The following is a 14,385-nucleotide window of genomic DNA, read 5'->3' as shown; positions in this document are numbered from 1 at the left end:
TGCACATAATCCATCACACAGCAAAACTGTGCTGATTCTTCTCAGACTTTATTTATGAACATTTATTTCACTTGTAACTCAGCTGCTTTCTATTATTACTGTTCTTCTGCAGAACTGGATTGTATCTTCAATTTTACATAACTTCTTTGTGTTTGGTGTAATAAAGAAGAAGAATTATGGTACTGGAACCTACCTGTCAGTTGTTTTAGCTATAAGCAATTTCCCCCCTCTTCCCCAGCAGCTTTTTTGAGATGCCCTGATCACTAATTTTACTTGACACCTACCTTGTCAGCTTTTATCCTGTAAGCAAGTTCCCCTATACCCCAGTTATTCAATTCAAATAACCTCCGCACTAAGCAGAAAGTACTGCATAACCAAAAAGCAGCTGGTGAGGGAGAAGCCCACTTTCCCATCACTGGCCTTTGGGATAACAGTATTTTAGATGTGTGTGTAAGACAGGGTGGGGGGAGTGACATATCTTTTCTGGTATTGCACATTTCCCCTTATTGATGTTTGTTTATATTATAATTATGTACAATCATTATTTTCCAAGGATCTCAAGGTGCTGTCCATGGTTCTCCTTGTAATTTCATCTTCACCCAGAAAATGATGATACACCCTGAACTGATGCTGAGGAACCTGCCTCTTCCTCTATGCAAGCTAATAGAGGTATTGTACATGGGTGCCTTACCTGTGGAATCTTATAGATATCCAAAACAGTGGCCACATAAAAGGAGATTTCAGAATCCAGTCCCCCAATGATCCCAGCCAGATTATTCTCAACATCACTTAAATAGTTAGGGACAAATTTCTTCAGCATGGATAAAAGTTGCAGTGTGGCAAGATATGTGCTCCTTGCATTGTTATAGCTGTCATATAAGTGGAAGCCCAAGGTGATATTGGGTAAGATGTGAGGGTCTTCGTTGACCTCCTTGACTGCAAATGCCAAGGCCACGATGTGCTGGTAAATCTTAGGCACCACCCTAGAATGAGAGTTGCAAACGGTATCAGCAGGAACTTCAGCAGATCTATCCTTTTACATAACAGCACAGCAATTAATTATATTGTGTTCATTCGGATTAACTCACAGTCCATTCTACTATTCAACAGCTCTTATCAATGAAAAATTCTTCCTGATGTTTACTTGAAATCTCCTCTCTTGTAACTTGAAGAAGCTAATTTGAGTCCTAACCTCCGAAGCAAGAGAAAACAAGCATGCTCCATCTTACTGGTCACAGCCCTTGAGATATTTGAAAATGGCTATCATTCCTCCTCTCATTCTCATCATAGCTAAACATACCAAACTCCCTTCTCTGTTCCTCATAAGACTTGACTTGGTTTCTAGACCATCTTTGTTGCCATCCTCTGCACATGTTCCAGTTTGCCAATATCCTTCTTAAATTGTAGTGATCAGAACTGGACATAGGGCTCCAGGTGACCAAGGCAGTATAGAGAGGTACTATTACTTCCTTTCATCAGGACACTATACCTCTGTTGATGCAGATCCCTTGAACCTTTCCACATGTACTACTGGCAAGCCAAGTGTTCCTCATCTTAGATTTGTGCATTTCTCCGTATTGGAATTCTTGTGTCATTTTTGTCCCAGTTTTCCAATATTTTAAGGTGTATCTAGAGCAGGAGTTGCTAATGTGGGGCCCATGGGACGACTTCCCTTACATGTCTGAGGTCTTTTTCTGACACTTACAAAGTCTCTGGTCTCTCTAGTCTCTCCCTGCAGTGACTTCATTTTCATGAGTCAGTGATGGTCGTTGGAATTCACTAAATTCTATACTTCATAATAAGTACCTTTCAGTGCTGAAACAAAGCTTAGTCTAGGTTCAGAAAATGAAAGCATAAGGATATTCAGCTTCAGAACAGGTTTTTCAAAAATGCGTTCTTACTAACACTCTAGTTCAGATAAGGCCTATTGAAATTAGCTGATCAAAGAAATCAATATTTATTTTTCCTATTGAGAAATGGGAGCTTCTTCAGTATTCTCTTAATTCACAAGACATTCTTATGAATTTTTACATCAGCCTGCGTCCCACTGATTTGCAAAGTTGTTATTCCTAGGTAAATGGGCAGAAGTTTGCAGCCTTAGTCATTATTTTGAGGCTGCAACTCTACGTTTGATCATTCCACGGATGTAATAAATGAGTGGCTTAGTTCTTACACAAACTCTTCAGGCAGCGCTGGTGGGGGCTCCTCAGTGAATGTTGCTGGAGATGAGATGAAGCCACCATGGGAAACAATGCCACCAATGAGGAACTCTCCTGGCTGATGATACATGTGAAGCGGATTGTGTGGACCTTGGAGCCTACATTTTGCTACGTGAGCCTGACATACATTATAAGAAATCAGTTCCAGCAGCAAGAACACTAAAACAAACATTCTCACTAAAAAACCAACTGTTTGTTCTACACAGATTTCTCAAGCAATATTATAATTAACTTCTCCAGTTTAAAATTGTATCATTTGAATGGTAGTAACGCCTCCTGAGATGATGCAATCTGTGAGTATGTAAGAACAGACTTGTGGATCCCAGACCCTATTTAAATCATTCTGGTTAATTTGGGTATCTTTTATCTTTTTGCAGGTGCCCACTGAAAGTCCACAGGGTTTTTTGAGAAGCAGCAGATTTAATTATAGCCCTGTTAATAACCAAGCTGGTATATAGTTATTTATTCAATGCTTGTGAACCCCTGTGGAATTGCAGAAGAAAATGTGTTTGTGACAGATTCAGAACTGTTGTGTTTAATTCCCTTTCAGTAGATAATAAGGGACCAGTGGTGTATTGGTGAATTTTGAAGTTTGAAGTTCATAATAGAAGACCTTGTAAAAAATGGAGACTTCAAAATGTATTATGGTGTTTTCAGCATCTTGGAATTTGGTTGAGTGGACCTGGATCCACATCAACCATGTGGCATGAGTACAATGGCTGCTCACCACTTTCCCACGGGGTGACAGTTTCGTAACCTCACTCTCAGCCTCCTTCCCTGATGGCCTAGGCACACACATATGCTGGCCTTTGGAGAGGAATTTTTCTTGGCTGCTGGATCTCAAAGGGAAGGGGTCTTTCCAACCCAAAAGGCACCATAAATGGGCCACTCACTGGTGCCTCCTGGAGGGCAGTGCCTTGCTGGCTGTAGCCATTGGCTGCTGTCTCGTCTGGCCTGGCAGTGAGGCTTAAAAGGATGGTTGCAGGAGGCTCTCGCAGCAAGGCTGGGTGAAGAGTGACACCCTCCCACCCTCCCTTTTTATATCCATTCACAATTCAGGTCAATTAATTATTGTGCTTGTAAAATGTATTTTCCTTTTCAGGTCATTATCTAAAATAGCTCTTCTCCCTAAGCGTCATTCCGTTTGACCACTTTATTTTTCTTCTACCTGCTGACCTTACTATGGTTGCTTACAGTTGCCTTATTCAGAGCTGGGAAGGAATTTGCCTTTAGACAAATTGGCCGTAGGTTTTGCCTTCCTAGTAGCAAAACTTCAAAACTTTTGGTGGTTAAGTCATTGGGTGCTGTGGCGTTTGCGTCCTAGGATGGGTCAAGGAAAGGGTTAAAATGGGTGTGATTGGCCAGTGAGAATGCAAGGGGGGAGTAAAAGATAGAGTGGGAGGTTTTGAAAGATGTTTGGGAGTTGGGAGTGGAGGTTTGTCAGTTGGGAGTTGAGGCTTGGGGGTTGGAGAAGGAAGAGGGTGGAACACACAGTGGGGTGGTTGAGTTGTATTGTGAGGGAGTGAGAGGAATTGTTAGGGAGTTAGATAGATAGTTGGGAATAATTCAGTTTGAAGTTGTAGGAACTAAGATTTAAGAAACTGACAAGAGCAAAATAAACCAACACCATACGCTTATTCCTGCACTTAAAAATAAACTTGATTATTTGTTTATGTTAACAACTGTCTGGACGGGGTGGTGGCAGCGGGGTGGTGGCAGCGAAGAAAGCAACCGCAGTGGCGGGACAAGGTAAATAGACCGTGAAACGTCCGGGGGCCCTGTGTGATCGCCACAGGTGCAATCCCAGTCTTCAAGCATTGGGTGAAGTAGTGGCTCCCCAAGGACCGAATGAGCGATGTATTCTGGGTACCCCATTAGCTCTACCTGCACCCAAAATTACCTTGAGTCCTGACTGGATGGTCACCCCAGGTTGAGGGTGATGGAACTGCGCAAAGCCCTCATATTTCTGCAATTTTCTGCCCCCTTTACCCAAATGACTTCACCAGCCACTGGTGCCTAAAGCTCTGTACAGCCTGGGACCTAGAAACCTGATTGACTAATGTTGTTTTAAACTGTTTTTAATAGGGTGAATGATGGGTGATTAATAATTAAATATCCCTGCTGTAACAAACTGGCAACTGCAGGTACAGAGAACCTGTGGCTGTTTAGACAGAAAACTCTCCCTGGTTATGGAGAGGCAATTGGTTTTGAATAAAGGGAACATGTTATTATAGCATAACACACACATCTATACTAAAAATGCAATCTGTGCACAGCAATCAAAGTTTAATTTATATTTTTTGTCTTATTTCATGTATTAAAAAAGGAGATGATGTGTCCCCTTCCTCCACTCCCAACTGAGAACAGGAATTGAATCCTGATGGGTGCTGCTTGCATAGGAGCACCCTGAAACCAGCTGAATCAAATTCTCCCCCAAACCAGCTGCTAAGCAGAAGTTTCTGCAGGGAACATGGTGGTGAAATAGACTGTCGCAGCCTTCCCACCCACCACTCAAACCCTGAAAATTCCAGATCACTCTGCATATCCCACCCCATACTGGGACAATCTGTGCCTGTCTTTCCTGAACTTGGCCCAAGCAAAGTCTATTGTTCCAAAGTGTGCAATATAAAGAATTATTTTCTTTTCAGCTTCATTGAATGAGCCTGGGTTATACAATCAGGAGAGGGGAAAATCTCTCCTTATTCACTTCTCCTTATTCACTTTTTCCACCTTGTATAAATGCATTGAAACAGTGAATTAAATAACTGACCGTTCTGAGACAGCCAAAATCAGCTGCTAGAGGTGGCTGCCTCATGCTGCCTAATGGTGGGGATGGCCCTGAGAGGAAACCTGCCCAGAAAGCCTTGTTGAAAGGCTTCTGATTGCAGCCTTTACCTCCTCCTTCTTCAAAGCATAAATGGCTGGGTTTTGCAAGGGGGTGACACAGATATGGAAGACAGAAAACACTTTATCGATCATGAACTGGGCTGATGGAGGCAGGTAATTAAACAAACAGAGCCTAAATACATGGTGACCACAATGAGGTGAGAGGTGCATGTGGAGGCAGTCTTGGTGGTCCCTTCATAGGGACCCTGGGAGCAGATTGTGTAGAGAATGAATCCATATGAGATGAGCAGGCCAATAAAAGAAACTAGTGACAAAATTCCACTGTTGGTGACCATCATGACCTCCAGGGGATTTGTGTCAATGCAAGCCAACTTGATGACTCTGGAGAGGTTGAGTTGGTGCCCCATGCCCTCCTGTATGACTCCATTTATAGTGGCTTATGTAAACTCTCTCCTAATTCTGTCAGCCTATGTCAGCTGGTACCGTAGGGAGAAAGAGGATTCTTGAAATCTCTCAAACCCCACAGTTCATCCACACCCAGGTGTGGGGTTCAAGATTCACAAAGTTGCTGAGTCTGACTTTCCTGCTTTTTGGTGAATTTTAATTGTGTCCAAATACATTCAGTGATGCTGATGTCTTTGGCTTCATCTGCAAACTTATGCATTTTATTTTTTAAATATGTATTCTGCTTCACTTCGGCTAGGGCAGGGGTTGGAGATGTGTGGCACTTCAGATGTTGAGGGATTCCAAAACCCACCAACCCCAGTCAGTATGGAAAATGGTCAGCAATGATGAGGGCTGTAGTCTAGCAATATCTGGAGGACTATAGGCTTCCCATCCCTGCTCTAGGGGGATTGAAACCAAGAAAGGAAATAATATATTTTACTGTGTTAAAGCGGCTGGGGAACACAGCCAGATGGGTGGGTTATAAACAACAAAATTATTACTATCATTATCATTATTATTAGTCCTACTTCTTTCCATTACTTTCTCCACCTGAATACCTGGACATTCTCCAAGGGGGGGACATAATCTTACAGACACTCATTAACAAGCATAGTTAGCTTGCTGTATAACAGTACAGATGTCTACTCAGAAATAAGTGTTTTAAGATTTAATGGGCCTTACTCCCAGAGAAGTGAGTACAATCTGGCAACGTAGGCTCTGGTTTATGGTTGAAACTAAGAGAAAGCAGTGGCTTTGTGCCCTTAAGAGCTGTATAACAGGAGTAAATTCAGAGGTGTTAAGCCTGGATTCTAGAAAGCTGAGGTCCATTATGGGAATACAGATGCAACCTGAAGTCTCTCTGTCCTCTTTGATTCCACTTTCAATCTGATTAAGCTCTGGTTTACTTGTATTCTCCATTCATCATGGTTAGGTCTAATCAATTTTATCTGCTCATCAAACATTGGCTGAAGGATGCCAACAGTCAATGGAAAGTCCAACAATATGCTTGCCACAAATATAATACAGTGGTAACATTGGTTAAGAACTTAATTCTTTCTGGAGGTCTGTTCTTAACCTGAAACTTTTCTTAATGTGAGGTACCACTTTAGCTAATGGATCCTCCTGCTGCCACCATGCTGCCACACGATTTCTGTTCTAATCCTGAAGCAAAGTTCTTGACCCGAGGTACTATGTCTGGGTTAGTGGAGCCTGTAAACTGAAGCATCTGTAACCCTAGATACCACTGTACGTATTTGTATTAAGAATACAGTGTTCTGATCCATCACTTGCGTTGGTGAAAATAAAACTTTTCAGTTCTGGCTTTGTTGAATGCTTTGCCCAGTGAACTGTGCATGGTTCTTTGCTGCCATCTTTTCCAAGCACCAGGGCAGAAATCATTCACACTTTCTTATTTAGTTCTCTGAATTTCACCAAGGAGACATGATTCAGACAAGATCTTGGGGGGAGGGAACCCAATTCAATGGGGGGGGGGAATTATTTCACAGTACATAGATAATCTATAGAACTGACTGCCATAGGAAACAATGCTGGAGACAGTGCATTTGCTTTTGGATACGGCTTGAAGGTTTAATCTCACTGTAAACAAGTGGTACAGTGACAATAAAGTATTTCTATTTCCCACAGGAATCTGGTTGGTCAGTGTGAGTACAGGCTGCCGTACGAGATGGGCCATTGGCCTGATTCAAGAGGATCATCTTATATCTCTACAATCTTGAGTATGGATAGGTTGAGGATGAAATCTGACTGTGAGCAGTACAGAACAAGAGAAAATAAATTAATACTCGAATATTCCATGGCCTGCAATAGTACAGTTTCACAGATCCTATTATGCTGAAAGATGTGAGACAAGTTTTATCTTTGAGAATTAAGGCTAGATACAGATTTGCTTACATGTATATTTTGACAGGGACGCGGGCGGCGCTGTGGGTTAAACCACAGAGCCTAGGGCTTGCCAATCAGAAGGTCAGTGGTTCAAATCCCTGCAATGGGGTGAGCTCCCGTTGCCCGGTCCCTGTTCCTGCCAACCTGGTAGTTCAAAAGCAGTATGTGTAAATGTTTGGTTGTTTTCCTCAAAGCAAATAAGTCAATTTTACAAATGAATTTTCAACTATGCTAATTTGGATTCTAGAAAAAAATTATATAAGGCAGCAGCTAAACTTATATTTCCAAATATTCCACTGTAACAACAGAAAAAAACATAACATACAGCAGGTGACATTTTCTCATTTCTTTAATTTTTCTGCCTTATTAGCTGTTCTCTATTGAACTATGGAAATTTGGAGTACATAAAAAATTATATAAGGCAGCAATTGAACATATATTTCCAAATATTCTGCTGTACACACAGAGAAAAGGACGAAAGAGGGCAAAGGGCAGGTTTATTATTTCTTTAAATTTTCTTCCTTATTAGCTGTTCTCTATTGTTCAGCTCAGGCCTCAGAATAATTATATAACATTTGGGGGAAAAGATGCAACCCAGCAACCCACCACCGGAGGCTAAGATGGAGAAGATCTCCACAGCTACCATATATTTTCCCTTGGTGCTCAGGTAGGAAGGAATAAAGGACAGCCAAACACTGCAGAAAACCAACATGCTGAAGGTGATGAACTTAGCTTCGTTGAAACTGTCTGGTAACTTCCTGGCGAGGAAAGCCACAGCAAAACTTACAGTTGCCAGGCAGCTCATGTAGATGAGGACACAGTAAAACATGGCCACAGACCCCTCATTACATTCTAGTATGATTTCTTCTGTCATTGAGTTCATGTCCACATCTGGGTATGGGGGAGAGGTTGCCAGCCACACAGTACATATGCCTACTTGAACTATGGAGCAGGAAAGGAGAATGGAGTGGCCTAGTCCTTTCCCCACCCATTTCCTCATCCTGGATTCTGGTTTTGTAGCCATGAAGGCCAAAACCACCATGAAGGTTTTTGCCAGGACACCAGAAACAGCGGTTGAGAAGATGATGCCAAAAGCTGTTTGGCGGAGGAGGCACGTCACGTTCTCAGGTCGGCCAAAGAAAAGCAATGCAGAAAGGAAGCAGAGCAGGAGAGAGATGAGGAGAGTGTAGGTGAGGTTTCGGTTGTTTGCAATGACAATGGGTGTGTCGTGGTGTTTCAAAAATGTACCTAGTACCAAAGTTGTGATCAAGGAGAGGGAAAGAGAGAAACAGGCTAAACTGATGCCCAAAGGTTCTTCATAAGACAAGAAGCTTATATCCTTGGGCAGACATGCGTCACGGTTCCTGCTTGGATAGTCTTTGTCTGGGCATTTATTACAGTCATTCATATCTGGGGGGAAACAAATATATTAGGTCATAGATTTCAGTTTAGTGAAATGTTTACTTTCTGTCTGAGAAGAAAAGAGCTCTGTTTAAATCAAAGCACGTGTTTAGTATTGTCTTATGCTATGTAATGTGATATTGTTGCAATCTAAGCTTTCTCTATGTCATGGATATGGCACTGAACCACATGAGACCTTGAGGGGGAAAGTGCAGTGGTACCTCGGGTTACATACGCTTCAGGTTACACACGCTTCAGGTTACAGACTCCGCTAACCCAAAAATAATAACTTGTGTTAAGAACTTTGCTTCAGGATAAGAACAGAAATCACAAGGCTGCGGAGTGGCGGCAGCGGAAGGCCCCATTAGCTAAAGTGGTGCTTCAGGTTAAGAACAGTTTCAGGTTAAGAACGGACCTCCGGAACGAATTAAGTATGTAACCAAAGGTACCACTGTGGTCCAAAATATTTAATTCTGCACAGAAGGTTCAACTGGGGATAACTAACCTAACTAACCTAAAACAACTAAATGTCACACAAAGGGTTCAAAACAGTTTTATATGTTTGGCACAAATTCCACACATTCCATTTAGTTTAAATTTCCTATCCAATTGAACCGCTTACTGACTCCCAGTTTAAACAAAGAAGCTTCCTCGTGGTCTGCTAAAATTGTAGTGCAGGATTAGTTTCCACGTCAGTATTTTATTTCACTCTAGTTACCGTGAATAGTCTGACCATAGTCTGAGCATGCTCAGTATGTCAAAACATTATATGGTATAATTCTCTGTATTTAATTACTGCCATATTCTTGAATTTAATTGGTTCAGAGCTATGTGGTCCTGTAAGTGCCACAGCCAGTGCCATTGCCATCTGAATGTTTATTCACATTAGCCAGGGTGCAGCCTGTTTAAGTCAGAAGGAGTGGCAAGGCCCCCTCTAGATATGCTCAGGACGCAAGGTAGAAACGTGCAAAGAGAAAGGCATGCTTGGCAAATCCACATCATGATCAACTCTCATCTAGAAACCAATATCCCCACTGTGGAAGGACATGTGGATCCAGAATTGGCCTCCACAGTCACTTATGGCCTCATTGTTAAAACTGTGTTTATGGAAGAAAATCTTACTCGGCTATGAGTAATCGAAGAAGCAGAAGTGGGATCATTTTTAAGGGTCTCCTGGTTGCAGTCAGGCCCCCAACCCGGTCCCCGCCCCCTGGCGTGGGCGGAGTAACGCCATCATGCCAGGGTGGCACCATGATCAATCCGGCTTCTTGACCAATCATTTTTCTGTGGGGTGATCGTGGGGGGAAATAAAAGCTGCAGCATGAGGCTGTCAGGAACCTGCTTCACACTGCTGAACACCCCCCCCTTTATCTTATGTGTCCTCTGGCCTTACTTTGGACTTTGGATGGTCACCTGTCTTGGGCCGGGAGCCGGGTAGGAATTTTTGCATTTGGTAGATTGGCAATGGCCACTTGGCTTTCGCCTACCTCTTAGAAATTGTCACAACTTTGTAAGGTTTGGCGGTGAGGCATTGGCTCATTGCTTTGTGGGGGAGGGGAAGTCAGCCATCTCCTGCCCCTCCATTGACCAAGGGTATTCTGTTAAAGGAATCCAGGGCCTGGTTTATCCTTACTGACTTCCTGCAAAAGGGGCAGGAGTCTGATATGGTCTGCTGCCAATTCCTATGCCAATACCACTCACATTTCTGTAATCAATATAGTTGTGGCCTATAATTTTGCCCAATAATCTTAAACCAAAATTATGTGTCAGTGTGAATTTTATTCTAACAAGGGGCTGGTTTGGCGACCTTGCCACACAAGAAGAAGAAGAAGAAGAAGAAGAAGAAGAAGAAGAAGAAGAAGAAGTGCTTTGAACCACATACCATCCAACTACTCTGAATGCATGGTCATTCTCATTTGATTAGCATATTTAAATTATATGAAAGGCAATGATCAGAAAGAGGCAGGATCACATACACAGTAGATTATCTTTTTTGAAAAGTAAACTCAGCCGTCCTTACAACACCTTTCAATTATTAGTGCTGAGTCTGGATCTATTTAATCTATTTATTTCTCCTACCATCCTGGTTTGCAATCTTCCCCTCTGCACATGGGATGCAATCGTAGCAGCAAGGTGGCTGTCCCTCCTTCACTTTCTTGCTGGATCCTGGAAGACATCTTTCAGTACAGAGAGAAAGAGGCCGAGTCTATTTCGTAAATGAAAGAGCAGAAGGATCAGCAAAAGAACAATGAGTTTGGAAATATTCATGTTCCTGGGCCCCTCTCTATGTTACTAAGCTGAGTCAGCATTTCAGCAATATGTAAAATGGTGGGGGTTTTTTAGTACAGTGATACCTTGGGTTACATACGCTTCAGGTTACATATGCTTCTGGTTAAAGACTCCGCTAACCCAGAAATAGTGCTTCAGGTTAAGTACTTTGCTTCAGGATGAGAACAGAAATCGTGCTCCGGCGGCGCGTCAGCAGTGGGAGGCCCAATTAGCTAAAGTGGTGCTTCAGGTTAAGAACAGTTTCAGGTCAAGAACGGACCTCCGGAACGAATTAAGTACTTAACCCGAGGTGTTTGAAGTGATGTCATACTCCCTCTATTGTTCTGGGATGTGTAGGTGTTGTGATTACATAGCACTTCCCCACTTCTTAGCAAGAAAGGCAAAATCTTGGGGCTTATCCTCTTTTCCTCAGCTAAAAACCAGTATCTTATAATTGTTAAGAAATATTTATAAAAAATTATAAATATAATAAAATAAAATATTTGCCTTTATTCCATTAGTGACTTCTAGCAGTAAGCTTTTGGCTCTTAATCTGCTACTTGGATGAAGAAGTGTTTGGATTTCATATCCCACTTTATCACTACCCGAAGGAGTCTCAAAGTGGCTAACATTCTCCTTTCCCTTCCTCCCCCACAAGAAAAACTCTGTGAGGTGAGTGAGGCTGAGAGACCTCAGAGAAGGGTGACTGGCCCAAGGCCACCCAGCAGCTGCATGTGGAGGAGCGGGATCAGGACACTGGCTCTCTGTACGCATTGGTCATGTTCTGCACAGGAACATGCAGTTTAAAAGACAGTGAGTAGACCTACAGGTGAATGGTCATTGCTTAGGCAATACTGAATTACTTTGGAATTATCTAATAATGTGGTCCTACCTGATTAAACCAACTGTGCCATGTTATGGCATCTTCATCAAGGATGAATGATTGGTCTCGAGAAGTTTGCGGATCTATCCTCCCAACGCTTACTCTGTGCAAACTTTGGTTGGAGAATATTATCCAATTGACAATATCTAAGCTAGATACCACCTCTCCATTCTGGTTGATGAAGACCACATCTCCTGCCGTATTGTTAAATGAGATACTTCTCAGAAAGTGATGGAGCTAGATTGAATACAGAAAAGGCAATTGTTTGGAAAAGACTGGTGTTCTAATACAGGACTGAGGTATCTTTTTCCCTATGGGCAGGACCTACAGCAATTGGTGTGCACTGATTAAGTCAACTGTGAGTGAAGCTGATTAAGTCAACTGTGAGTGATCTCTCCCCACTCTCTCCAGTCTTTCTTTCTCCCACCCCACTTCTTTTCCTCTCTCCCTCTTCATCTCAGGAGACACAACAGTGGTTTGCAACTACCTGCTCTGAGCGAGGATTTGGTGTATATGGGATAGAGAGAATGTTGACCATCTCTCTTGGCCATGACTACTGCTTGTTATCTGTGAATACAGTGGCATTTCAGTGATCTCCAAACTACTGTCATACAAAACCGTTTTTTCTCTGAGAGGAATGAGCAAACTGACAACATTTTGGAAACCCATACTTTATCAGAGAATAACAGGTTTCTTCCAGTTGAGGATGTCCAGCCTATTACCTGCCAAAACTGTTGATTCTGATTTTTCCTTCTCCCTCTGTACGCCATTCCTCTGTGCCTGAGTCTGGATGTGGACATGGCATGTAAAGCATGGGCCATGGCATAGACAGCACTGTGGATGGTGTAACTGTGGCCTGTCATGCTCATTTCAAAAAATGATCCAGGAAGGCTCTCCAGCTTCTCTTCCCCGGTGCAAATATTCCCCTCCACCCCGTCTGAAGTGATATCTGGGAATACACATTCAAAGGCCTGTTGCCAGAAGTCCCTGATAAAACCATCCCCATCTGTGCTGGAAGGGTTTCTGTGCATAACATACTGATGAAATCCTGGTGGGTTTCTAAAGTGAATTTCAAAGGCTATAGCACCATTGAATACTCTTGAATCCCACTTCCTTTGAAAGACAAATGAAGCAAACTCAATCTGGGCAGTTGTTATCCATACTTTGCTTTTTATATTGTTTATCATGTCATTATGTTCTGATAGGTATGGAAGCCATCTAAAATTTGCCATGGAATAAGATTCTCCATTTGCCACCATAACATTAGCTCTGCTGCTGAGAATTTTATGGTTTATAATTGCCCCCTGTTGTAGCATGCCATTAATTTCAGAAATAAAACTAAAATTGGGGATTCTTTCTAGGAATGCAAAGCAGATGCCATTCTTGGTAAACATTGGGGAAATGGTTTGCACAAATCTTTCTCCATTCTCATTGTCCGTTGCAATGACTCCAATCCATGTCCACCTGAAATGCAGAAGCAAAGAGAGAATTCCCTCATACTGAAGGGCTTCTGAGGGTGCCATCTGGTAGAAGGGAAGCCCTGGACTTTTATCATTCATCACTGGAGCAGAGCCATAAATGAGCTAAAAAGTAAATGGAAGAATAGAAGAGACAAAGTAGATTCCTTTCGCAGTATTCATATACATTATGTGGTGAACCCTGTTAGTCAAATATGCCCTTTGCTAATGTTTCGGGGTTTGTTTGCCTCTCTCTCAGTTTTACAAAAGACACATATGCAGATGGGCTGAAAACTGGGATCATCTCCCTTTTCTCATTTTTAAACCTTTCACTTTTATGACTGGAGTAGGGCATTGTGTCTATTTTACTTTTAAAAAACCAAACATTTTTTGAGTCGTTGCAAAATTTGCCAAGGTCTTGTATAATGGATCAAACTGAATGGGGAACATACCATGCCCCAAGCAGCAGATTTCCTGGACATTATCTGCCTTTGTCAAAATGGCAAATTGGATCAGATACATATTTCTTCTCTGGAGCTTCTTTCTTCTTCATGATGCACATGCCCCATCACACAGCAAAGCTGTGCTGATTCTTCTCAGACTTTATTTATGAGCATTGATTTCACTTGCAACTCACCTGCTTTCTATTATTACTGTTCTTCTGCAGAAATGGATTGTATCTTCAATTTTACATAACTTCTTTGTGTTTGGTGCAATAAAGAAGAAGAATTATGGTACTGGAACCTACCTGTCAGTTGTTTTAGCTATAAGCAATTTCCCCCTCTTCCCCAGCAGCTTTTTGAGATGCCCTGATCACTAATTTTACTATTGACACCTACCTGTCAGCATTTATCCTGTAAGCAATTTCCCCTATACCCCAGTTATTCAATTCAAATAAACTCCACACTAAGCAGAAAGTACTGCATAACCAAAAAGCAGCTGGTGAGGGAGAAGCCCACTT

The 14,385-nt window shown here is 42.2% G+C and overlaps 1 protein-coding gene across 1 annotated transcript; it reads right to left on the bottom strand.

Moving 5' to 3' along the window:
* Window positions 1-7,690: 7,690 nt before the first annotated feature.
* On the bottom strand, window positions 7,691-13,544 carry LOC310663285 (vomeronasal type-2 receptor 26-like). Its single transcript, XM_083410921.1, has 4 exons — window positions 12,690-13,544; window positions 11,977-12,204; window positions 10,896-11,022; window positions 7,691-8,825 (listed from the first exon to the last, which is right to left on the bottom strand). Exons 1-4 carry the CDS (start codon window positions 13,524-13,526, stop codon window positions 7,924-7,926), a joined length of 2,094 nt encoding a protein of 697 aa, XP_083267047.1. The 5' UTR covers window positions 13,527-13,544; the 3' UTR covers window positions 7,691-7,923.
* Between the last annotated feature and the right edge of the window lie 841 nt (window positions 13,545-14,385).

The sequence above is a fragment of the Podarcis tiliguerta genome, assembly GCF_965153285.1.
Source record: "Podarcis tiliguerta genome assembly, chromosome: 13".
Taxonomy (NCBI): domain Eukaryota; kingdom Metazoa; phylum Chordata; class Lepidosauria; order Squamata; family Lacertidae; genus Podarcis; species Podarcis tiliguerta.
This window is presented reverse-complemented; position numbering and strand designations above follow the sequence as displayed.